The 25,596-nt window shown below is 43.1% G+C and overlaps 1 protein-coding gene across 4 annotated transcripts in view; it reads left to right on the forward strand.

Moving 5' to 3' along the window:
• EXOC4 (exocyst complex component 4) overlaps positions 1–10,244 on the forward strand; it is an 809,489-nt gene extending 799,245 nt beyond the window's left edge. For all 4 annotated transcript variants that reach the window (XM_061165832.1, XM_061165834.1, XM_061165833.1 and 1 more), the window contains one exon: positions 8,770–10,244. In XM_061165832.1, the coding sequence (XP_061021815.1) occupies positions 8,770–9,007 (238 nt within the window). In that variant the 3' untranslated portion in view covers positions 9,008–10,244. The remainder of the gene's footprint in view (positions 1–8,769) is intronic.
• Positions 10,245–25,596: the final 15,352 nt, after the last annotated feature.

Consider the following 25,596-nt stretch of genomic DNA (forward strand, 5'->3'; position numbering starts at 1 on the left):
GTGCCTGATCAATATTTATTAAAACCTTCAAAATGGGAGAAGGAGTCGAGCAGACTTCTTAATAGACTGAATAATTATTCATACCAGTGGGGTTTGACCAAAGGCAGTGCCAGACCAAAGAGACACAGTTTTAATTGTACTGAATTTAAAAATGCAGATCTTCCTCCAGCCCTGTTGCAGAAAACTTAATTTAAAAAATTATCTGATGCAGCAGAGGGTGACATGTGAATCCTTAAGTCGTTGAGGAAGAAATTTTAACCATAGATATTTATAATTTAGAATGTGTTCCAAAGGTGGGGAGCAAAACTTCCAACTAAAGGAACAAAAAGACATTTTCTTCCCATTTCGACAACCATTAACTGAGCTTAGGAGAGGATCCTCATCTCACAAGGGCTGGATCTCAGAGAAGTTCCTCAGAGTAGTTGTATTTTTTAAAGAGAAAACAAGGCGCTGGCCACTGCTATCAAAAATATTAGGGTCCATTACTGAGAGGAATGAATGCAGATGACTTTAAGGTTTAACGGACCAATGGATAACCATCGTTTAAGCATAAGTGCCGTTGATGGGATCTGTGGTGTATGTACCACATTATATAAAGAAAATGTAGGTAGATGACCCATCCAATTTCTGCAAGCCTTGTAGCGGTAGCCTCTAGGCTGTCTACCTCTTGAACGGTTTTCAGCTGCCATCAGCTGAAGGAATTTCTGCACTGTTTTTTTTTTTTTCCTAAAGACCATTCTTCACTTCTCTTCTGGATTATCCTGGTCAGAACAAAAACTGCACAACTTGTTGTAAGGAGTGTTAATAACTATCCCGATGTAGAATACAAATGTAATTCTGCCACAAACTCTCAGAAAATTATTTAGCTTTTCTCTACCTTAGTTTTCTCATTCCTGAAATGGAAATAACTTCAGCTCTTTCAAATTAGAATTTTCAATCCTGTCTGTAATAAACTCTGAGCTGTTTGAAGGGGAAGACAAATGAGAGCAATCATATTTATATTTTTAATAAAGTAATTTCTTTTTCTGACACACAGAATTACCATCCATTTTATTATTGGTCTGGAAAGTATATCTGAGCTAAGTTTACACGTGTTCAGAATGTTTTCAGATCAATCAGTACTGCATCTTGCTTCCCAGAGCTTAGGGAAAATCAGCATCAGCTAATTCTAATGGAGGCCCAGTGTGATTTTTTTCAGTGTTTATTATTTATTTATCTGGCTGTGCCAGGTCTTGGTTGCTACACATGAGATCTTTGATCTTCTTTGCAGCATGCAGGATCTTTTAGTGGAGGCACAAAAACTCTTAGTTGTCACATGTGGGAATCTATAATTAATTCCCTGACCAGGGATTGAACCCGGTACCCCGGCACTCCAACAGAGAAGTCCCGGAAGCCCATGATTTTAAAGGACCAAGCAGAGGATGCTGTCGTTGTTGCTTATTCGCTCAGTCATGTCTGACTCTCTGACCCCATGGACTGCAGCACACCAGGCCTCCCTGTCTTTCCCCATCTCCCAGAGCTTGCTCAAACTCATGTCCATTGAGTCAGTGATGCCATACAATGGTTCTGTCCTCTGTTGTCCCCTTCTCCTCCTGCCTTCAATCTTTCCCAGCATCAGGGTCTTTTCTAATGAGTCGGCTCTTTGTATCAGGTGGCCAAAGTATTGGAATTTCAGCTTCAGCATGAGATCATCCAAAGAATATTCAGGGTTGATTTCCTTTAGGATGGACTGGTTGGATCTCCTTGCAACCCAAGGGCTCTCAAGAGTCTTCTCCAACACCACAGTTCAAAAGCATCAATTCTTTGGCTCTCAGTCATCTTTATGCTCCAACTCTCACATCCATGCATAACTACTGGAAAAACCATTGCTCTGACTAGACAGGCCTTTGTCACCAAAGTAATGTCTCTGCTTTTTAATATGCTGTCTAGGTTGGTCATAGCTTTTCTTCCAAGGAGCAAGCATCTTTTAATTTCATGGATGCAGTCACCATCTGAAGTGATTTTGGAGCCCAAGAAAATAAAGTCTGTAACTGTTTCCTTTGTTTCCCCATCTATTTGCCATGGACTGATGGAATTGGATGCCATGATCTTAGTTTTTTAAATGTCGAGTTTTCAGCCAGCTTTTTCACTCTCCTCTTTCATCTTCATCAAGAGGCTCTTTAGTTCCTCTTTGCTTTCTGCCATAGAGTGGTATTATCTGCATATCTGAGGTTATTGATATTTCTCCTGGGAATCTTGATTCCAATTTGTGTTTCATCCAGCCTGGCATTTTGCATGATGTACTCTGCATGTCAGTCAAATAAGCAGGGTGACAATATACAGCCTTGACATACTCCTTTCCCAGTCTTGAACCAGTCTATTGTTCCATGTCCAGCTCTAACTGTTGCTCCTTGACGTGCAGTCAGGTTTCGCAGGAGGCAGGTCAGGTGGTCTGGTATCCCCATCTCTTGAAGAGTTTTCCACAGTTTGTTGTGATCTACATAGTCAAAGGCTTTAGTTGTAAAGGTTTTAAAATCCAAAATTACCAGTGCTTGTATAGCATCTGCTGAAACCTCTTTGTTTTTTATGTCAGAGGCAGAGGTTCAAAAAACTGACAGCAGTTATACAAGTTCACATAACTAGTGAGGAAGGAATGAAATACTTAACCGGAGTCTAAGCTCAGTTGATCTCTTGAGTATCTAATTCTCCAGGCCTTTCTGCTATAACTACCTCTCAATTATTTATGGGGTGATTATCTAGTTTATGGATTATTCAGTTTCTTTCTTTTCTCTTCCCATTTCCCTGCTTATTACCTTATATACCATTGAGTGAGCAGAGAAAACAGGAGTTGAGTATTTTACCTGACAATTTAGTTACCTATCAACTACTTATTTTTTATTAAATTGCTCATAATGCTGTAAGTATTGGCTAAAAAGAATTTGGGAGCGACAGTCAATACTAAATCATATTCAGGTAGATTTTTCTTCCTTAGAAACTTACATTTAAGAAGCCAGCTCCAGAGCCTAATTCTTTTATTGATATTAATACTGTCATTATGGCAGAAAGGACTCGATGAGAAAGTCTTCACAATGAAAAGCCATAAGTCTTTCCTGTGACTCTTGAATGCTGAATATACAACATGACTTCATTATTTGGTTTAGAGTGCTGAATTCCCAAATCAAATCCAGTGTTATTCAAATATTACTGCAAAGTGTATAAATGAATTTTGAATTGTCACAGTATTAATTTTTTGCATTACAATGGAAGGCAGAGGGTTGAGTTAGTATGCGAATTTTATGTAATTCATATTTCCTAAATCATGACTAAAAATGATTAAGCTCTACAAGTATCCTGTGCAATTAGTACTTTTGCTTTTTATAGTTTCTGTATTAGGGGTGACTTTGGAGCAGGTATAGAGTTCAGGCTCCTTCATTTTGAGGCCCTGGACAAATCACCCACACTCTCTATAGCTCAGTTTGCTCATTTATAAAACGTGGATGATTGCAGGAGTTAGTTCAAAGGGTTGAATGTGTTGCTGCTGCTGCTAAGTCACTTCAGTCATGTCCAACTCCATGTGACCCCATAGACGGCAGCCCACCAGGCTCCCCCGTCCCTGGGATTCTCCAGGCAAGAACACTGGAGTGGGTTGCCATTTCCTTCTCCAATGCATGAAAGTGAAAAGTGAAAGTGAAGTCGCTCAGTCGTGTCTGACTCTTCACTTCCCCATGGACTGCAGTCCACCAGGCTCCTCCATCCATGGGATTTTCCAGGCAAGAGTACTGGAGTGGGTTGCCATTGCCTTCTCTGGTTGAATGTGTTAATATAACTAAAATTTTTACATCACTATTAACTACTGCAGTGATCATGATGGATTATAAAACCCAGTCTGAGACATAGCTGTGTATCTGTGGAAAATATCGTCTCCATTTGGAGATCCAGGGAATCTGAACCCCAACAGTGGAGGGAGGCAGAGGGCAGAGCTTTCTCCAGAGACTATGGGGAGGCCCCCAGGTGGTGCCTTCCTTTCACCCCCACACCCAAATGTTATGGACCGCCCGCAAGAACAGGGATGAGGGGGCACTGGGTTGAAAATAACTGGTCTTATTAGGGCTTTCTTCCCTCCCTTGACAAAGAAGAGAATGGAAACTCTTTCCCAAAGCTCTCAGAGATACAGTGATAATTTTGAGTTTGGTGAAGTGGGAAGGAGAACCAGGGATGAGAGACTAGAACTCTCCTTGCTTCATGTCTGTGAAAACTTAGGAAGCTCTCTTAAAGAGAAGTAAGAAAAGCACTAATACGCAAAAGATACAAAGATATCAACATTTTGCTTATACTTATACACATACCCATGTACTTTAAAAGGGCTTTCCCAGTGGAGGAGTGCATGGCATCCCACTTACCTTGAGAATCTCGTGGGCAGAGGAGCCTGGTGGGCTACAGTCCATAGGGTCACCTAGAGTCGGATACAACTGAAGCAATTTAGTATGCATGCATGCACATTAAAAACATATATATACGTAGGTAAAAAAATTGTTAAACCTCATGTAAATTAAAAGAAAATGAGGAGCTAGGGGCTGTCATATGCTTTTGGTAGGAAGATTTTGATACAACTTTTTTAGAAAGCAATTTGACAGCATTGCCAAAGTCCTAAAAAGTATATACTTATTTTTTGACTAACTCTGTTTTGGAAATCTGAACTCAGGAAAGAAAGTTTTTTAAAATGGAAACAACCCAAGTATCCAATAGTGTGTCAACCTAAACTTTTCAACTACAAGAAAGAAACAGTAGACTTCTACATGTGGGGGGAAAAATCTGGAAGGAAATGCTAAATATGGTGTGTCTTTATGATGGAATGATATGAGTAATTTTTTTTCAGCTTAATCTTTCTGTATAATCTGTGTGTCCTATATGAAAGTGAAAGTGAAAGTCACTCAGTCGTGTCTGACTCTTTGCAACCCCATGGACTGTATGTATAGTCCTAGAATTCTCCAGGCCAGAATACTAGAGTGGGTAGCCTTTCCCTTCTCCAGGGGATCCTCCCAGCTCAGGGATCAAACCCAGGTCTCCCCCATTGCAGGTGGATTCTTTACTAGCTGAGCCACAGGGACAACTATGACACATGTATTAATATCCAGTCACAGAAAAACAAACTTTATTTTTACACTTGAAAAAGAAGATTTGCCCAACTTACCAAAATGTTCTTCATATGCTTACTGTTATGAATGTTTTCAGACAGAATTACTGGGGAGAAAAAGTTGCAGTGCCATACCATTAAAATAAAATAAGGGGAAAAGTAAGGAAGAAAGGTCTGTGGATAAAGGAGAGATGAGGAAGATATGAAAAAATAATCTGCTTGGATCCAAGCAAAATGCAAACGTTGTCATGTTATAGACTGTGAGACCCGTCTACATGACGTCGCTTTTCTAACTTTGCACTCTCTCCCTCTTCACTCATTAAACTTGGGAACTCTGCCCAAAGGCATTCAGCAACACGAGAGAAAAACTGCAGGGAGGAACCACCTCCGCACAGAACGTTCCACCCCTAAGCAGTACACGGATCTCTGGTTACTGGAATGGGATATTTGGTCCATGTCTAGCAATTGGACTCTACATATCATCGGCTGTGAAGAAACTTGCTCCACAAGTCATGAACCAGAAAAAGTCTAAATCAAATGTGTATTCCACTGGTCCCATCTAGGCAGTCAAGTAAAGTACCATCTTGTATAAAACGTGGGGCCCTGGAAACCATGCTGCTATTTTAATTTGTGATGATAAAGATCAAGCTTTCATTTTCCTGGGGCCTCAGTAAGCACTGATAAATTATTTATCCCCCTTGGATTGCGTGTTCATTTCAGTCTGTCAGTGTTTAGCATGGAGGCTCATCCTAATTGTATAGTTCAAGGCATTTTCCTATTTTCTCCTTAGGGCACCTTGTAGCACCCTTTCTCCACCTCCAAGTAGAAACTGTTGCTATGCTGATTTAGTATACCCTTTGCTCCTGGGTGCTATTCTGAAAGATGAATGAATTTCATTCTGTATTTAAATATTTATGTTTCTTTATGATCTAATATATCATCGTAGTTATGAGGAATTTCTTCCCCTTAACTATGGAAAATACACCATCAGTTACCTGTCAATTTTGTTTAATAACTCAGCTTTGCAGTTCTGAGGCACTGTTCATCCGAGGCTCCTGAGGACTCTTTTAGTCTCTCAGTCCACTTCGCAGTGTCATTCTGGGATTTATAAAGGTCTTCATCGCACAGAGGATATTGAAACATTAAGGGCTTAAGTAGCATGCCCTTTATCACTTATCACACTGGAGGCTGCAGGACTAGAAATCCAGGCATCTTTGTTTTGTTGTCTGCTCCCAGCATGAAACCGTGGTCTCTGTAAAAAACCAGCCAGTATCCCTGGAAACAATTCATTGGATTTTTCAAAAGAAATCCAATTTCACTTGGTCTGGTAGGTTCAGTGTTACTTCTTAAGATAAATGATGAAAATATCAACATCATAGTACAAAGAAACCCAATTCTTTTGGTTTAATCTCAGTGAAAAGCATCACAACCCACCTACTGCTTCTGTCTCCTTCCCTAATGCTTTGAGATCCTTGGCTCAAGGAGGTGGGAATGGGTCTGTAACTATTCCCTTACCAAACAGACACTGGCTCAGAGTCTTGCCTAGCTCTAAACTTTTGGGCATCACAATCTCTGGGGATGGAGGTCTTGGGGACCTGTGCTTTTCCTAAGTTCCCTAGTAACTCTATAGTTGGCGAAGCACCATTCTAGAACTTCAGCTCTCAAGTCCCTTCTAGCTTTTTTTTTTTTTTTAAGATTTTTTGATGTGGACCATTTTTAAAGTCTTCATTGAATTTGCTATATTGCTTCTGTTTTATGTTTTGGTGTTTTGGACCCAAGGCATATGAAATCTTAGCTCCCTGACCAGGGATCAAACCCACACTGGAAGGCGAAGTCTTAACCCCTGGACTGCCAGGAAAGTCCCGTTTTCTAGCTTTGAAAGAACCCTGAGTTCCCAATCCTCTTTTATTCCATGTGATAAATTTAGCTTCAAACATGTGTCCTTAAACAATTGTTTCAGTGTTTTCTTCGGTAGTTCCCTAAATGGATAGCTATCTCCCTCAACTGTGCCTCTAGGGCCCTTGAGCCAAATGGCTCTCAAGTCCCTTCCTTTTTGCTAGAATTATACCTGGTCCCTTCCCAGATCCTCCTGCTTGCATACTGCCATCACATTAATCTTCCAGAAGCTTCGAATGCTGCCTCTCTTCTCAGCAGAACCTGGGACCCCAGGTGCAGAGTGCTTTATTGACGTACCTCGGTCTCAAGTTCTCTATTGACTCAACTAACCGGATGCCCCTTGCATTGTACCCTTGCCCTTTCATGCCTTTTCCCATGGCTCTCCTCTATTCAGCTGCACTCCCAGGCCTGCCGGATTGCTCTTCCCTGTCTTTGCTCATCTCTTTTCTTTTCCTTTAGTCTAGAATCTCCTTCCTGGGAGCCACACCTGACAATGTCCTACCCCATAGGAAGTCTTCCTTGGTCCCTCACGTCCCAGCAACATGGCCTGGCTCCTCCTTCCTCTGCCGTCAGTTCATAGCATTCAGACCTCACTCAGGGCACTTGGAGCGTCATGTCTGTGTCCTTGAAGAAGAGTACTGGACTTAGAGTCCAAAACCTGAGTTCATTCAAGCACGGTCACAGATGTCTCTGTGACATTGGGCAAGTCCTGTCGCTTCCCTGGGCTTCAATTTTCTTGTCTGAGAAAAGGGAGTAATAGCTCCCTAGGTATTACTAGTGGTTACATGACCCAGTACATGGAAATTAACTTGGCCAGCAGTTTTCTCTGCTTTTCATTGCCTTCCCCTACTTGTCTCTGAGCTGTTTAAGGAAAGGGACTGTGTTTTGCTCATCATTATATACTACTATTTTTATTACTACATTTCTATTAATGTATTATTATAGATCTGTTTCCAGTAATAATAGTTAATGTTTATGGAGCAGGTAGAATTATGTCAGGCACCATTCTAAGTTCTTTATATGGATTAACTGATTCTTCCAGTGACCCTAAGAGGTACTATCACCTCAAGAGGTACTCTTATTATCCCACTTTATGGAGAAAACCGTATATTTCACAGAGCCTCCAATGAATAAGTTGATGAATGAGGGACTGAATGAGACAGAAACTACTAGCAATGCCTGCCGGATGGTTATTTCTCTCACTTCTGTATCCCAACTTCTCTTTCTTTTTTATATCCTGAGGCAAATGCAAAATTAGGGGAAAGTCTTCAGTGATCTGAGACCCTGATGAGAGGTCTCTCTGGGTCTGCATTTAGACTTCTTGTGAAGTGAATTCCAGGATGACAGACATCATATCTGTCTTATTCTCCATCATAGTCACAGGACCTGGAAGAACATCAGCGTGCATGCTGAGTCACTTCACTTATGTTTGACTCTTTGCAGCCCCTTGGACAAGAGCCCACTGGGCTCCTCTGTCCATGGGATTCTTCAAGTAAGAATACTGGAGTGGGTTGCCATGCCCTCCTCCAGGGGATCTTCCCAACACAGGGCTCGAACCTGAGTCTCCTGAATCCCCTCTCCTACAGGTGGATTCTTTACTGCTGAGCCACCGGGGAAGCCTGGAACAACATCCAGTGATAAGTGAATGTTTACTGAATAGGTAAACGCAGTAGCTTATGACCAGCACGTGCATTACCACTGAAATCACGTAGACCGCTGACCGTGCAGCCAGTGAACCGCGTTGTGTCTTGCTTTCCCAGGCAGTACTACGAGATGCTGTACAACACGGCCGACGAGCTCCTGAATCTGGTGGTGGACCAGGGCGTGAAGTACACGGAGCTGGAGTACATTCACGCCCTGACCTTGCTGCACCGCAGCCAGACGGGGGTGGGAGACCAGACCACCCAGAACATGCGGCTGCAGCGGCTCAAGGAGATCATCTGCGAGCAGGCAGCCATCAAGCAAGCCACCAAGGATAAGAAAATAACTACAGTGTAACGGGGCGCGTGGCGGGAAGGAGCCAGGGATGGGTCACTTTTGTTTCCTTGGTCACAGTCCCTTCTTTGGTATGTTGGTTGGTATATTCTGAGCTGACGTAGTTTTCTCCACACTGATGCTTGGGCGGAAAGAAGGCATAAGGCTTCTTTTCTCTTTCTTTTTGGCTTTTGTATAAATGCTAAAGGGACTTCACAGTACTGAGTGTTTGGGTTGGACATTTACTTTGATGTGGTCAGTTTCAGAGGGTCTAGGATGCAATGGGGAGGAAGGTTGTAAGCAATAAAAATGAATGCATGAATGACTACACCCAGCAATCTTTGGTAAGTAGATTGTTACCTAAGTTCTAGTCCCTTCCTAAAACTGCTCAGTGGGGTTCTATTACATAAGCAGTAGGATTTTTATTCTCTTGACCTTGTCAGTTTACAGTTCTACAAAATAAGTGTATGTGCATTGCTTTCTATCTCTATTACCAATGGCTTCTCAGCTAGCTGTAGTTTTCAACCAATTTTCCTAACCAAACAGGACCTCTTCACCTCTTCAGGTCTTGGGGGATAAAGTCCTTTTATCTCAATCCTTGGGAGAGTTTTGTATGCAGTAGCCTGGACCCAGGTGATCTGTTGGTTTGATGCCTTTTTGTTTTTATTTCTGCTGTATCAAAACCAAGCACCACCAAATTAATGACAAAAACAGAAGAATGAAAGGTGATTCAATTCTTCTTGATTTTTTTTTTTTTCTCCTCCACTCTCCAAAAGAAAATAATGGTTAGAGAATTTTTAATCTCACTTGACACCATGCCTGGGTGTTAGTTGTTCTTAAATGCTCGCTCTCCTTGGGAGTCCCTAGGCCTTCCTCATCTTAGAAGGTAGCTCCAGCTGGCAGCCGAGTGCAAGGAAGCTGGTACAGCCATGACCTTCCTCCTCTGTGCACCCTCCAGCCTAGGCTGTTTCTGCAGTGTTTTCAGCTGGGGTGGGAGCCCGCTGCTCCCCGCATGCTTGCCTCCCCACTGTCCCCGTGTCTCCAAGTGCTCTTGCCACCTATGGCTGATATGTCACAGAAGAAAACAATGCGCTGACTGGGACCCAGCTTGAAAACACGTGGCAAAGAAAGCAGAAAGGACTTGGACTACATGAGGTCACGTGCCATGACCTGATGGTCCAGAATTTTACACCTGTTTGTACAACTTAGGTCTTGGTGGGAAAAGCAGACAATTAAAACAAAATGCTTCAAGAAGCCTAAATGTTGTGTCTTGTTTTTCTTGTATTTATTCCGCAAACATGCCCTGAGACCCTAATACGTGCCAAACGCTGCAGGGCACAGATCCGCAGTGTTGAGCGCTCCCGTATTACCTACCTGGAAGACAGAAGAACAGAAGCTTGACTCTAACCAAAATCCTAAGAGATGTACACTCAGGGCTGAGTTCAAAATCAGGCCAGTGGGGCGGCTGTGAAGGGAACTCAGCAGGCAACTGGAGCATGGTCTTCCAGGAGATTCTAAAAGGAATGTTGTAAATCTGTGTAGCTTCAGAGGCCCAACGAGGAAGAAGTTGAATCTACATGGGAGATGATCATGCAAGAAGGTACTGTCCCTAAACAACATCATTGGAGTAGTCTCCCTGAGAAGTGGGGGTGAAGGGAGGGAGACGAGGGGAGTCAGAGCTGATTGTTGTGGTTTGGAAGCCTCCTCTTGGTGGCCGTGGCCTGCCCTCAGCGCTTCTGTGCCCTCGCTTTCTTCCTCTTCCTGTCCACTCTGGACAAAGAGCCCTGGAGTGGTGACAAGGAGACCAGAAGAGCCAGGGTGGGATGGGGGAGTGCTTAGAATCATTTAATTGGATGCAGAAAGGGACATGGGTTTGGACAGAGCAGACCGCCAAGAACTTTGAGAACCAACAGACAAATAGCAAATGAACTGTTTTGGGGGAGCATTTAGAAAAAAATCCTTGCTTTGCTTGCAGTAATGATAGGCTTGAAAAATGTCAGTTCTGCACAGAAAAAGCAGTCTATGATTCTTTGTCCCAAATCACTATGCAGGATGGTGCATCAGTCATTATTCTTTCAGAGATCAAGAATAGCTACTCAGTGATGATCCCGTGGATGCAGACAGAGCTGGTACAGCCACCTCAAAATCTGCCTCCATCTGGAACACAGTGATGGTTTCTACTTGTTACAGTCCTACATTGGGGATATTTTGTGAGCCTGCTTTTGTGCTGTTCACAGCTATGATCAGAAATCACTGGAGAGAGCCAGGGTCTCCCAAGGGCAAGGTCCAGCATCCACTCACACTGATACACGACCACAAGAGTTTGTTTCCAGCCTTGAAAACCACTCCCTAAATGTGTTTTTGCCATTATAAAGGCCAATAAAGTAGGCCTCCCGGAAAGGGCATTAAAACAAAGCAGACTATCATCTTGCTCTTCTACAAAGTGACAGATGGAATGGACACATGTGGGATACTGTCTGTACCACTGTCAGCACCATGGAGAAGGCTCATGAGGTCAAGGGTCTGGAGGTGGACAACAGACAAGAGCCCAAGGAAGGAGGACTGGGAGGTGAGATCCAGCCCAGTCATGAGAGAACCAACTCCATAAGCCAGAGCAGCTCTAGGGAGAGCTTCCTTCTATTATCGTCACTGTCATCTGCCCTCTGGCACTTAACATGCTGTCCCACAACCATGCCATCAATACTCTGGTCTTTCAGGTCTTGGAAGATGCTAAATGGAATGTCTCCCAACTCAGCCTCCCTTAAAATAAACTTTTTGAAGAAGTACTCATTCAAAGGATAGGTTCCTTTGAACCCTGATAGATTTTGGTCAGCTGTATTCTCAGAACTGCTGACAGTGGTTTCTTCTGGGGTGTTTTGTTACTTTTGACTATCTTATTATCACTTGTGATTGCACCTCTTAATTTATAAACAATATTCTGGATAATGCTGTGCCGTTCACCCCATGAGCACTCATTTATACCTGCACTATGGTTATGATTTATCTCAGGGATTTTCATCCTTGTACAGTGTTTTTATTCCTGATTCACAAATGTTTTTTAATCTTACTTCCCAAGAAGAACTTTTCCCTCTCACAGGTGGTTACATCTCTGCTGGTTAGATAAGGATCAAGGATATAGGTTCCTCATGAAGCCCTTGGCTGAAGAGGACCCCTGCATCCAGGCTCTGAAGGACAAGTTCATTTTTGAGTAGGTGAATCAGCTCAAATTCAGTGGTAGGACCAGACCTAAGCTCCCACAGCTCATACCCTTGAGATGGGCAGTCATGGGGAATCTAGTAGGGACCCTCCAGCTGGAATCATTGCCCTGGGCACAGTGACCTCACCTGTAGAAGCTCCAGCCTCTCTCCAGGACATCATTCTTACCTGAATATTTTCTTAGCCTGATAGTCATTAACTTGTGTTTCAAATAGCTTCGGAAGAAAAACCGCAAAAACAGCCAAGTTGATTGGCAACCAAAGCCTGATCATTCTTACTGTCAAGTCATATCCATGAAAGTCTTAGTGCTAAGGTGTTCACTGTCAGTCAAAAAAGATATGATTGCCTGTTACAGCAATAACAAATCCTGATACGGAATAATGTAATGGCAAGCAAAAGAGACAGTCCCTGTGACATGGAGCAGGAACCCATTACTCTCATCTGGCCCTCCCCAGACTCCGTATTTCCCAGGGCTACCCTTTCATCTAGGAAGATGTCCAGTAGGATTGAGGCCTGAAACCTTCAGCCTAACCCTCTGCTACTCTGAGCTTTGCTCTTCTGGAAGGCAGTACTATGTCTCACTAGTCTCTCTTTCCTCCTTAATTGGCAAAGAGCCTGGAAGTTGATGGAACAAATGAATTCCTGCTCCACAGCCTCTATGAATGTACCAAGGCCATTGTGTTCAAGATTCTTGCTCTGAGACATAGCATGGCTGCTTCCGCAGTACCAGGGCATAGAAATTTCATAGTAAACAACAGAGGATAACCAGGGTCCCACCAGCCCAAGCTAGACTCCCTCCAGTGGAGTCAAACATGATAAAGACCACCAGCCAAGTGGCCATCCTTCTAGCAGGATATGAAAAGGAGCTTTGCAAAAGCCAAGTGTGTGCTGTAATACACACACCCGAGAACAATTGTCTTAACGTGGCAGGGATGGAAAACAAATCAAGCATAATTTGGAGGGAGGGTAATGAGGTACCACAAACAAGAAAACAAAGAATGACTGGGCTCAGCAAAGGTCTTGACTCTGTCCTAATTAGGCACAGTTGTCCTAAGAAGTACATAATTAATAAGCAGATGACCAGATGTGAAATACGGAGATTCTTCCCGAGGTGGAAGTTGTAATGAAGTGTACACAGCTGGAGGTGGTTGTCCTGATTTGGCGGAGGCTCAAGGCCTGCCTGGAGTTTTGAGGAGGTGTAGGGGGAGGCCCACCACAGCTCTACAGCTGAAAACAACACATCCTCTTCCAACTGGGCTGGCGTGTAATGAGAGAACTAATTACCCAGAGTGTAATGAGACGCAGAAGCCCCTGGAATTGAGCTGGAAATTTCTTTCAAAGTGAAATGTGCCCGATTTGAGGACTCGCTTTCCAGTACCTGGGCCACAGAATTATGTCTGAAATTAAAAATATCACCAGGGCACTCACACACCTGGAGCGGGAGTCTCTGGGAACCCGAGAAGGCAGTGACCTGTAAAAGTTGCACATGTACATTTTTTCATGTATGTACAGTTTATTTATGTACAGAGAACTGAAAAGAAATAAAAGTCAGGTGCTGTTCGGTGAGTGTAGTTCCCATTATGTTCAAACTCATTTAGAAACGTGACCTCTGCTTCCTGCTGACTTCGAAAATAGATACTCTAGGAGGAGAAAAATTGGCAATCTCCTCATCCCAAACTTATTTAATTTCCTACCAGGCTGAGTTTTCTTTCACAAGGATTTATTTACTGTGAGAGAGCAGGAAGCTCTCAGTACCTGGTTTTTGTTACTGCTTTTATTTTACGATTGTTATTGTTATTCTAGATAATAATAACACCTGTTGAATGACAATTACTGAATAATACTTATTGAAAGTTGAATATGTGTCAGGTGCTACACTCAAGGTATTAACATTTTCCCACTTAATCCTTGCAGTAATCCTATGAGATAGGTGTTAGGATCATTCCCACTCACCCCCATCCGCGCCCCTTACAGAGGTAAGGAAACAGAGGCTCATATTAAAGACTTGACTCCAGACAGATGCCGATGCCAGAGTCCATGTTTGAAATCCCCTCTGTTCTCTATCGTGAGCCAAAACCCCTCATCCCATGAAGCAAAGGGAGGGTACCTCACCTCCTGTATTTGAGTTCCAAGTGACATTTTCTGGTAGTTTGACCCCTCCATTTGCTCTGCCCTCTCCTGTGGCCCCCAGCGGGAACCATTCTTGAATTTGGAGTTACCTGGCTCTCTCCTCTGCTTCTCCTCAGCCCCCAACTGCCTGAGGCCACCCCTGTGGCCAGTACATCAGCATAACTCTTGGAAGCCAAAACCTTGGGCTCAGAGGCTGAGCCCAGCCAGCTGGAGACTTAGGACCCACACCTTGGCCAAGTGATGGAGTGGTCAGGAGGGTGAGAGTGAAATGCTCAGGTTTTTAAATCTGCTCTGCCTTGGCGCAGAAGATCATCTCAGCCTTATACAAGTGGTTTGCTACTGTACAAGTTGTTAAATGCCCTAGGCCTCAGTTTCCTCATCTGTGAAATGGGATGATGATAATAGCTCCTATCTAACACTGTTGCTCTATAAAGTCAAATAGAGTGTTCAGTGCCTGGCACATAATAAGTATTTATATATATATATATATAGGATTAATAATAGGCTAATAATATTATCTTGTCTGTTTCTGTAGGGTGCTGTTGACCCAATATCTAGAAAACCTGCCCTCTTGATATGACATATGAGTACAGCCATCCTGACCAGCCCTGTTGTTAGAAAAGCCTAGGTTTTGCCGGGTGGAGCCCAGGACTTGGAAGCCTGAATCCTCCCCCCCGCCCACTCCCGACTCCTGACGTTATTACTGCACTGTTTGAGCCCCCTCTCCCACAGAGGACAACTGGCCCTGGTGTCTGGTTCTCACACTTGCTTCCCTTTTAGCTGTTAGTGAGTTTGCATCTCATTGTCTGCCAATGTATTATGCACATCTCATTAATCTCTGAAGGCTCCAGTACCCTTTAGGGACCAGACCTTAACAGACAAAGTGGCCTCTGCCTGGGCTTTGACTTTGCTGTCAGTCTTCACACCCGTGCTGAGGAATGTCGGATCCTGGATCTCCAAATTCACAGATTGCTCTGGGAAATTGAGGTGAGGAAAGTGTCACTTAAAAAAAAAAAAATTGTGAATCGAATCTAACTCTGAGCTCTCACTTGCCATTCTGAGCAAAAGTCCGAGTTCATTCATTTTCTGTGGTTCCTTCCTGGGGGACGGGGTGGGGAGGGGAGGCGTCCCTGAGGACAGTATGCTCATCCATGTGTCCTGATCTCTCCGTCCCCTCCACTGTGGACGCCAGCTGCCCTCAGGTGCCGCGGCTCTGGATGCAGAGGTCCTCTCCAGTGTTGGCAGGCATCAGTGACCAGCCTCCAGAGGTGACCCCTTTCCCAGTCATCCCCACCCAAGGTCCTGCCTGCTGGGAGGCGCTGAGCGGGGTGTGGCTGGGAACCACCATGGAAGCGATAGCCCCTGTCTCTGTTCTGAACTTTGGGGGTCTCAACACTCTAGATTGGACAGTTCTCTTTCTTCCAAAATGCCAAAATCTCTTCTCCTTTCTGCCACTGGGTGATCCAAGGTCCTTTCCCAAGGTCTAGACCTTTCAAAACTTGAAAGGGAGTCCTCTCCTTCCCTTCTTCTCGTCTGCCTCTCTGGGCTCCAGGAGCAGTCCCCAGGTGACCTCCCCATTGGGCAGCAGAGGGAAGGGGTGTTTATTCTAATTGGGGGTGAGGAGATGACGTCAATCAATTTCTCAGTAGAGGCTTCCGAGGTGACACAGTGGTAAAGAATCCACCTCCCAATGCAGGAGACACAGGAGACATGGGTTCGATCCCTGGGTGGGGAAGATTCTCTGGAGGAGGAAATGGCAACCCACTCCCGTATTCTTGCCTGGGAAATCCCATGGACAGAGGAGCCTGGCAGGCTACAGTCCATGGGGTCACAAAGAGTTAACACCACTGAACAACTAAGCATGCATGCAATTTCTCAGTAACCCACCCTGTTGTGAATTCATAAGACCCGGGTAGAACTTTGGAGAGCTTTTGTTCCAACCATCTAAGCCTTCTAAGGGGTCAGGAAAGGAGTTGCAAGAGAACAGAATGGGGACACATAGTGACTGAGGCAGGACTAGCACCTAGGTCTCTTGACTTAAATTCCAGGGAGGCTGCATTAAGAGCCCAAATGTGCCCCCCACTGTATTAGGCTGCCAGGTGTAGAAGCAGAAGGCAAGGACCTGACTTCAAAGACATGACCGTCACATGGAAAGAACCAAGCAACACGCATGTATCAGCTATGGAAAACTGCCAGCCAATATGGTGCTAAAAGTTCATGGTGTGGTTTAGACTAAACACTTCAAGAATTCTGAAAAAAAGAATAATATTATAGGCTACTGTTAGCTGGATATAGCTTCATGGAGGGGTAGGAACTGGACTATGATCTTGAAGAAAGAGCCAGGATCATAATAGGGGGACTTGAGATGAAAGGCTGCATTTTGACAAATGTTGCCATTTGGAAGGAAGCAAAGGAAATTAAGCAAAAAAGAAAACCTTCAGAAATATAAGAAGGATCAGCAAAGTATAGTTAAGAAAACTGTCAAGAGGGAACACCAGTAAGGGAGGAGGCCCAGCACATTGAATGTTTTTTCATTTGTTCTAAACCTTGCTGGGAGCCAGTAGATATGTGGGGATCTTTTAATCTCCTGGGATTACATGGATGCAGCATTTGGAGGGCTGGTTTGTTAGTGCATTATAAGAAATAAAAGTGAAACTTTAAATCGGAGTCTCCATATGTCCTGTTTTTCACCTTCCAGAAATGTGGTAAGATAGCATTTCCTGGCTGCTTCATGTTTGGCTGAAACCATATGATTAGGTGGCCAATGAATTGGGTAGAGGTATGTCACTTCCCAGCCAAAGCATTTAACTGCCTTTATACAACCCTCCACAGCACTGCCCACTCTGCCCCATCTAGCAATGTTCCAGGCAGCGAACACTCATTGTGCTTGGGTCCCACAGGGAGGAAGATGCAGAGTTCCAGCTGACCTGCAGGGGACATGTGATGTAAGCATGAAATGAATCTTTGTTGTTTTAAGCCATTGAAATGGGGGGGGGGGGGGGGGGCGGGGTGGTGTTTGTTACTGCAGCATAACCTTGCATATCCTGACTAATGCTCATAACTAAAGTGAGAATGGGAAGACCAAGGGAGTTTTAATGAAGGTTGAAGTATTACATCAAAGAGAACTGTTTGAGTGGAGTGATGGGAACAAGAGGTAAATTTGGAGGCTCAAGGGAGAAGAAGTGGTGCTTTGCTGCTTTTCGTCAGCACATTTGTCTTAGGGAGAGGCAGCAGGCATGTGTTGTTCACCTAAGAAAGGACCCTGGAGCCCCCAGTTTATTTATGTCTTTTGCTTTTCTGCCTCCATCCTTTAACTTATATAATAATAGTAGTGATAATTATGTAATGATTATGTAATTATGTAATAATTATGTAACCAATAATGTAATAATAGTAAGGTCTCAGTGTTTCTAAATATTCATAGGAAAGCCTCTATATTCAATACATAAAAAATTAATGCCTATGATAATTAAAGTTATTAAAGCTTAAAACCTCTCATTTTCACTGAGGTCTAATCATCTCACTGGACCAGCCCTTTTTTCCTTTGAAAGCTTTCTAACACAGGGCCATTCAATGCCAGTCCCCGGAATTGTGGTTTGTTTTTTTTTTTTCGGAATTGTGTTTTTAATCCTCTGACAGTGCAGGTCCATTCACCAAAGCAAGAAGAAGACTGAGAGGAAAAAAAAAAAAATCCACTTTCTGTTTTTCTATACTCTTCTCCAGTAGCTTAGAGTTCCTTATATTTCTCTGATGTCCCAATGGAAGTAAATGTTAATGGCTTTGAAGGAGATAATGAAGTTGCAATTTTAAAATGAAGAAACATAACCCTGAGAAGCTGTTAACTCAGCCAGTTTTAAGAGACTAATAAAGCACAAGGTACTAGGCTTTTGACACTTAGAGAGCTGCAATTTACTCATCTATGATATAGCAAATGTTTAAAGTATTTTCACAGAGGTTATAGAAATCCTTAAGTTTTGCAGTTGTATTAACTTGTATATATTTTTTTTTCTTTTTTTTTTTTGTTTTAGTTTTCATTTCTGTGTTTCCTGGATACACTTAGTTGTGCTGCAGGTCATGCCCCAGTAGACCCCTGAGGATGGTTCCACTGTCCCAAACCCTACTCAGAGTCAGAAGGCAAGAAAGAGTATCTAATTCACATTATATTTTGCCCCCTGATTGAGGTCTGTGTGTTTAGTCCTACTGGCAGGTGTAACAAAATACAGTAGACTGGATAGGTTATAAGCAACAGAAAATTTATTCGTCACAGTTCTGGAGGCTGGAAAGTCTAAGATCAAGGCACCAGCAGATTTGATGTCTAGTGAGGGCCCACTTTCTGGTTCATGGATGGTGCCTTCTTGCTCTGTCCTTACATGGTGAAGAGGGCTAGGAAGCTCTGTAGGGTCTCTTTTTTAAGGTCACTGATCCTATTTACGAGGGCTGTACCCTCACAACTTAAGCACCTCCCAAGGAGGGATTTTAATTTTGGGAAACACAGACATTTAGGTCATAGCATGTATGTAAGCCAATTTGATAATTCTATTTGTCAGGTTCCTTTGGTAAACATTATTAGCCTTCAACCATAAGGTAGGAACAACATACCTCTTTCCCATGACTTTGCTAGCAGGTAATATGCTACAAAGAAAGCAGGCCACAGACAGCATTTAGCAAGCAAGGACAAAATTTGCCTTCCAAAATGCTCTGTAAGTTCATCAGAGTCCCCACTCTCTGTTGCTTCTCTCTGACCACCACCATTACTGAAAGGCAAACACAAGGCAAACACAAAAATATTTTGACAGCAGCACCAGACTCACCTTCTAGTCAGATGTGGAGTCAGAGTTCACCATGATTAAGGGGAAATCAAAGACCCAAAGTACTGGGTCCAAAGTCCATAGCTGTCAAGTACTGGATTTACCTATTTTTAAATTCATTCATGAGAAAGTGGTAAAGCCTGTAAAGTCTTTATCAGCCAAGCACATGTCTTGAACACATCTCACCACTCATTTCTAACCCCTCTCCTTGGCAGTTAACCAACCCTCTGGTACTGGTCAGATTGAGATGGCAAGACTTGTTTGCCGCAGCCACCTCTGGAGAATAGCTCCTGGACGGATGCCCCTGAGTCTGTTGTTTGGGGATAGAATTTCACAGAGAGGCATCCTACCCCTCATGAATAGCCCACCCTTCAGACGCCCCGTTAGCAGCAGTCTCTAATCCCCCCACAATAGGATATCTGCCGGTTGTCATTTTCCAAGTCGTGGACACAGCTCTGCACTGAGGGGTCCGTGTAACCTTGGGACCTGAAACTCTAATTTGCTGGGCAGGACCCAGGCTTTAGTCCCAACCTGCCTCAGAGCACAAGGACACCAACTCCTTGGTCCACTGATAACAAGGCTAGACCAGCCCCAGCGATGAGTGCTTCACTAAACCTTCCACTCCAGCCACACACAGTCAGGGAGCCTGACTCAGAGAGCCCCCCAAACCTCACCCCTACTGCTGTTGCAAACTGCTCCCTGTCCAAGGGGGCAAAGCTTTATACCCTTCTCATGCCAAGATTTATAGTCCAGTTAACTTACCCTGTTAATATCCAAGGCCACGCCACCAGCCACCAGCTTATTAATAATGTATCACTGCAGCCTCTGACTTAGTGAAGCTACAGACGTCCCTCATTTGCATGATTAGCTCTTACCTTACTGATTAGAAAGTTTCATCCTGTCCCCAAACCTACCCTTTTTGAATGAATGGCTCTTTTTTAAAGGGAGCCAATTTCTCTAAAATACATCTCAAATCCAAATAAAGAGGAACCAACCAACAACAAAATTAAAACCCCATTATTCTCTTTGTGGAAGAAGAGAGGCACTTAGGAAGGTTTTAAAAAGTTCAGCACCATGCTTATTTCAGGACAGAGAAGTAGCTATGGTTGTCAGCAGGGATAAGAGGGGCATACAGTCTGAGAAGGACTTGGGGTTCACAGGAGATATTAATAAACTGTTAGTGTTTACCTTGAGGAGTGCAGGGTAACCACTAAGGATTTTAAGCAGTAGAGTGGAATCAGGTTTTGACTTGACAGCTATTACCCTGGGAAGATGATGAATAATAAACTGGAAAATGGATGACAGGGAGACTAATATAATCCAGGAGGAAAATGATGCTTCACTTTATTGCTCTTGTCAGATATTGCTTTTTTTTTTTTTTACACAAATGGAAGGTTTTCTGGCAACCCTGCATCAAGCAGATCTATCAGTACCATTTTTTTAACAGCATTTGCTCACTTCATGTCTCTATGTCACATTTTGGTAATTCTCAAATATTCCAAATTTTTATATTATTGTAGTAATCTGTGATCAATTATCTTTGCTGTTACTACTACAACTCAGATGATGGTTAGCATTTTTTATCAGTAAAGTATTTTTAAATTAAGATATGTCCATTTTTAGACATAATAATATTTCATATTTAATAGACTATAGAATAGTATAGACATAACTTTTATGTGAACAGAAAAAATCAAAGAAACTGTGACTCTCTTTCTTGCTGTATTCACTTTATTGCAGTGGTCTGGAACTGAACCTATGATATCTCCCAGGAATGTCTATATGCTAAAATCCATTGAAATTATACACTTTAAAAGTGTGAATATTCTGGTATATATATATCAATAAAAATTTTTTTAAGATAAAAGTGTCTACTTTCCAACAAAGAAATTATGAGACATACAGAGAAGCAGGCTCATACTCAGGAAAAGAATCAGTCAATAGAAATTATCCCTGAGAAAGCCTGGATGTTGGACTTACTGTATGAAGACTTTCAGTCAGCTATTATGAATACGTTTGAAGAATTAAGACAATTGTGTAAAGAATTAAAGGGAAGAAAAAGAATAATGTCTCACCGGATAGAAAACATCAATAAAGAGAACTGGATATGGAACAATAGACTGGTTCAAAATTGAGAAAGGAGTTCGTCAACACTGTATGTTACCTGTTTATTTAACTTACATGCAGAGTACATCATGTGAAATGCCAGACTGGATGAAGCACAAGGTGGAATCAGAATCGCCAGGAGAAATATCAATAACCTCAGATATGCAGATGACATCACCCTTATGGCAGAAAAAGAAGAACTAAAGGGCCTCTTGATAAAGGTGAAAGAGGAGAGTGAAAAAGCTGGCTTAAAGCTCAACATTCAAAAATCTAAGATCATGGCATCCGGTCCCATCACTTCATGGCAAATAGATGGGGAAACAACAGAAACAGTGACAGATTTTATTTTCTTGGACTCCAAAATCACTGTGGATGGTGACTGTAGCCATGAAATTAAAAGACGCTTGCTCCTTGGAAGAAAAGCTATGACAAACTTAGCATGTTAAAAAGCAGAGACATCATCACTTTGCCAACAAAGTTCCATCTAGCTGTGGTTTTTCCAGTAGTCATGTATGGATGTGAGAGTTGGACTATAAAGAAAGCTGAGCACCAAAGAATTGATGCTTTTGAACCGTGGTATTGGAGAAGACTCTTGAGAGTTCCTCAGACTGCAAGGAGCTCCAACCGGTCCATCCTGAAGGAAATCAGTCCTGAATATTCATTGGAAGGACTGATGTTGAAGCTGAAGCTCCAATGTTTGGCCATCTGATGTGAAGAGCTGACTCATTGGAAAAGACCCTGATGCTGGGCAAGATTGAAGGCAGGAGGAGAAGGGGACGACAGAGGATGAGATGGCTTGATGGCATCACTGACTCAATACACATGAGTTTGAGCAAACTTCAGGAGATGCTGAAGGACAGGGAAGCCTGGTGTGCTATAGTCCATGGGATCACAAAAAGTTGGAATGAATGAATGACTGAACAACAGCAACAATAAAGAGATTTTTTTTTAAAGAGGCAGAATTTAATTCCACTCCCCTTGAGTTGGGCTGCAGTAAACAAGTCAATTCTACTGAGTAGAATAAGGCAGAAGTGATGGTGTGTGATCATATTAGGTCCTATAAGTACTGAGACTTTGCCTTGCTCACTTGGATCACTTACTCTTGGGGAAGCCAGCTGCCACATTATGAGGACACTCAAAACAGCCCTATGGGGAGAGCCACATGGCAAGGAACCGAGACCTCCTGCCAACAACTGTGTGAATGGGTTACCTTGTGCAAATCTTCCAACGCCTATCAAGGTTTGAGATGACTGTAAACATACCCACTGATGTCTTAGTAACTCATGAGAAACCCTGAGCTGGAACCATCCAGGTAATTTGCTCTTGGATTCTGACCCTCAGAAACTGTGTATCTCACACAGATTGTTGTTCAAATAGCTAAGTTTGGGGATCATTTGTTATGCAGCAAATATTAATGGTAACTAATAATACATGTGGAGAGGGAAAAGGCCTTAAAATAATCCAAGAAAAGAATTAAGAGCATTAGAGAAATGTTACCAGGGAGCTAATTTTGTTTTAAAAGAGGGAAGCACTTTCTGTAGTGAGAGCAGCCCACAATGGAACAGGTCACATTTTAAAGTAGTGAGCTGCTTGTCACTTAAAGCTTTCAACCAAAGATAGATGGCCACTTATCACAGATGATGAATGTGGTTTCCTTCTCCTGTGGTAGAGATGATTTTTGAGAATGACTTCTGTTTTCGATTTTGTTTGTAATTTGACACCTACCACTAGCACTGCCATCTGTTTTCCAGAAACGATTTGAAGTTCTCTGGTATTATGACCCACATGCATAAAAAAGCTAAAGTAAAAACAAGAAGCAGAGATCAGAAATGACAGACGAGTTAGGAAAACTACTGCAACCAAAAATAAGCCTAATAGAAGCTTAAAGATGAAGAAATCCAACTTCCAACCGCTGGAGATGTTGACTCGTAGGCACAGAGTGGGACCTGGCCATTTGTTCCTTTTTTAAGCCCACTAACATTCTGGTTGGAGGATCTACTGGCCCAGAATGTTCCTCCAAATTCTGTTATCTCCTGTATGCTTTTCTCAGGGGCTAAGCTTTACCCAGTTTAAGGTAAACTGAAGAATATTCCTTGTTACAGAGTAGGAAAAAAAAAAAAATCTCTGTAATGTCTTAAGCTGTTGTACTGTAACTGATCCCTTAAAGTGAAGTCACTCAGTCGTGTCCAACTCTTTGTGACTCCATGGACTGTAGCCCACCAGGCTTCTCCATCCATGGGGTTTTCCAGGCAAGAATTCTGGAGTGGGTTGCCATTTCCTTCTCCAAGGGATCTTCCCCACTCAGAGATCGAACCCAGGTCTCCTGCATTGAAGGCAGACGCTTTACCCTCTGAGCCACCAGGGAGGTCCCAACTGATCCCTTAAGGTAAGAGAAAACCTAGCTCCCTCTTTAACGGGAAAAAGTAGATCTCACTGTCCACATCTTTCAGGGACTGCCTTGAAGTCTCCTAAAACAAACTATTTAAACTTGCTAACATTGGGAGGCAGTCTCCTTGGTTCACTCCAAAGGAGTATGAAGGAGGTGGTTTGGGCTCATAGACTATTCTCGCTGAAACAAGCTCCTAAGTAACCCCAAACAAGGGTCAATGGACCAGCCCCAAGGCATCCTGCACTCTGACCAGGGATCAACCACCACAACCTGATATAGGATGGAAACATCCACGTTCCTAACAGATTCCTCTAATCCCTAAACCTCTCCTCCTGGTTATTTCAGTGCTCCTGAAAAAGACATTAAGATGTTACAGCTCTAATTCTGAGTCTGACTTGGGCCAAATTATCATGAACATATCATTTGGCCACCTCAGCCATAAAAGTTTTTGGAAGAAATCTAACTTGGAATTGTACTGCCTTCCAATGAAAACTCAAGATGATCAGTCATACCCAAGGTCCTAATAACTCCTGCATTCTCAGATTACAGTGCTCTGAGCTTTGGGCAGTGAAATCAGATATATGGAACCTGGCAATCATGCATCCCCAGCACTATCATGAAAGGAGGACACATACTTGCTAATCGAAATCAAGTCTGAGACCAAAGTAGAGAAATGGCACTTGATGTTCTTTTCAACCCAAGTCTCTGCTTAATTCCAAACATATTCTGCAGGCTGGATGTCGGGCAGCTGAAGGGTGATCAGTCTTATGCTGGAATTAAAGCCTGCTGGGAGGTTAATGAAGAAGCACCACTGGGTTTGCTAGAAGGTAATTTAGATTTACATAATTATGACTTAACCCCTCACCCTGTGACATCAAAAAGGTCCCTACCCAAGTGGAAGCTGCATGATTTCATGCCACAAAGAGTATAGCCATGTGCCTCCTGTTTGCTTTTGTGTATAGTGCTCACATCAGTCATGATAGCTTTATTAAATGGTGTGACCCAACCCAATTCTCACACACAGGGCACTATCTTCTAATCAAAACTGCAAAATGTGCCTGGGCAGGCTGTGGAGAGAAATCAAGATCTGCATCTTAAACAGCAGATTAACTGCTCCAGTCCGCCTGCTACAGGCGAGCAGGCGGGCATAGCTCAAAGCAAGCTCAGTTTTTCATGAGCAGCTGGAAGTACAGTTTTGAGTAGTTAGTTGGAAGTGAAGGAGTTCTCAGGAGCTGTCTTCAGAACTCCAGCACTGGTCTGGGCACAATTGTCATGGCAGGAAGTTGTCAATGGGACACCCCTTCATCACATGCAGCAGGTTCACGAGGCCACAGAGAGCCCTCTCTGAACCACGTGTGCTTCCCTTGCATCTTCTGAGGGAGATGAGAGAAGCAGGGTCAACATTCCCTTCAAAAAACATCTTGGAGCCCATTCAAGTACCTGAATCAGATGCAAAGCTAGTGCTTCTGTCACAAAGCACAGAAAAGTTATGAGGCTACTTAGGCCAAAGGTCATCAAAGAGGAATAGAGATTATGTCAAACTCAGAGTCAGGAGATGGAGACTACACCTGGGATGTTTCCAGAAGGAGGTGACATCTGAGCTTGGCTGTTAGGATGATGTTATGGATTGAATTTTATCAAATCAAAGTTGATATGATGAAGTCCTAACCCCACTGTACTGCAGAATATGACATTATTTGGAAAAGGGTCATTGTAGATGTTAGTAGTTAAGATAAGGTCATACTGTAGTAGGGTGAACCCTTAAGTTCACTGTGAGTGGTGTCTTTCAAGGGGAAATTTGGACACACACATGTGCGTGCACACACACACACTCACAGATGCCATACGAAGATTGGAATTATGCTTCCACGAGCCAAGGAACTTAACCAGAAGCTAAAAGAAAGGCCTGGAACAAATCTTTTCCTAGTGCCTTCAGAGGTAACATGGCCCTACTGACACCTTGA

The sequence above is a fragment of the Dama dama genome, chromosome 18, assembly GCF_033118175.1.
Source record: "Dama dama isolate Ldn47 chromosome 18, ASM3311817v1, whole genome shotgun sequence".
In the NCBI taxonomy this organism is placed as follows: Eukaryota; Metazoa; Chordata; class Mammalia; order Artiodactyla; family Cervidae; genus Dama; species Dama dama.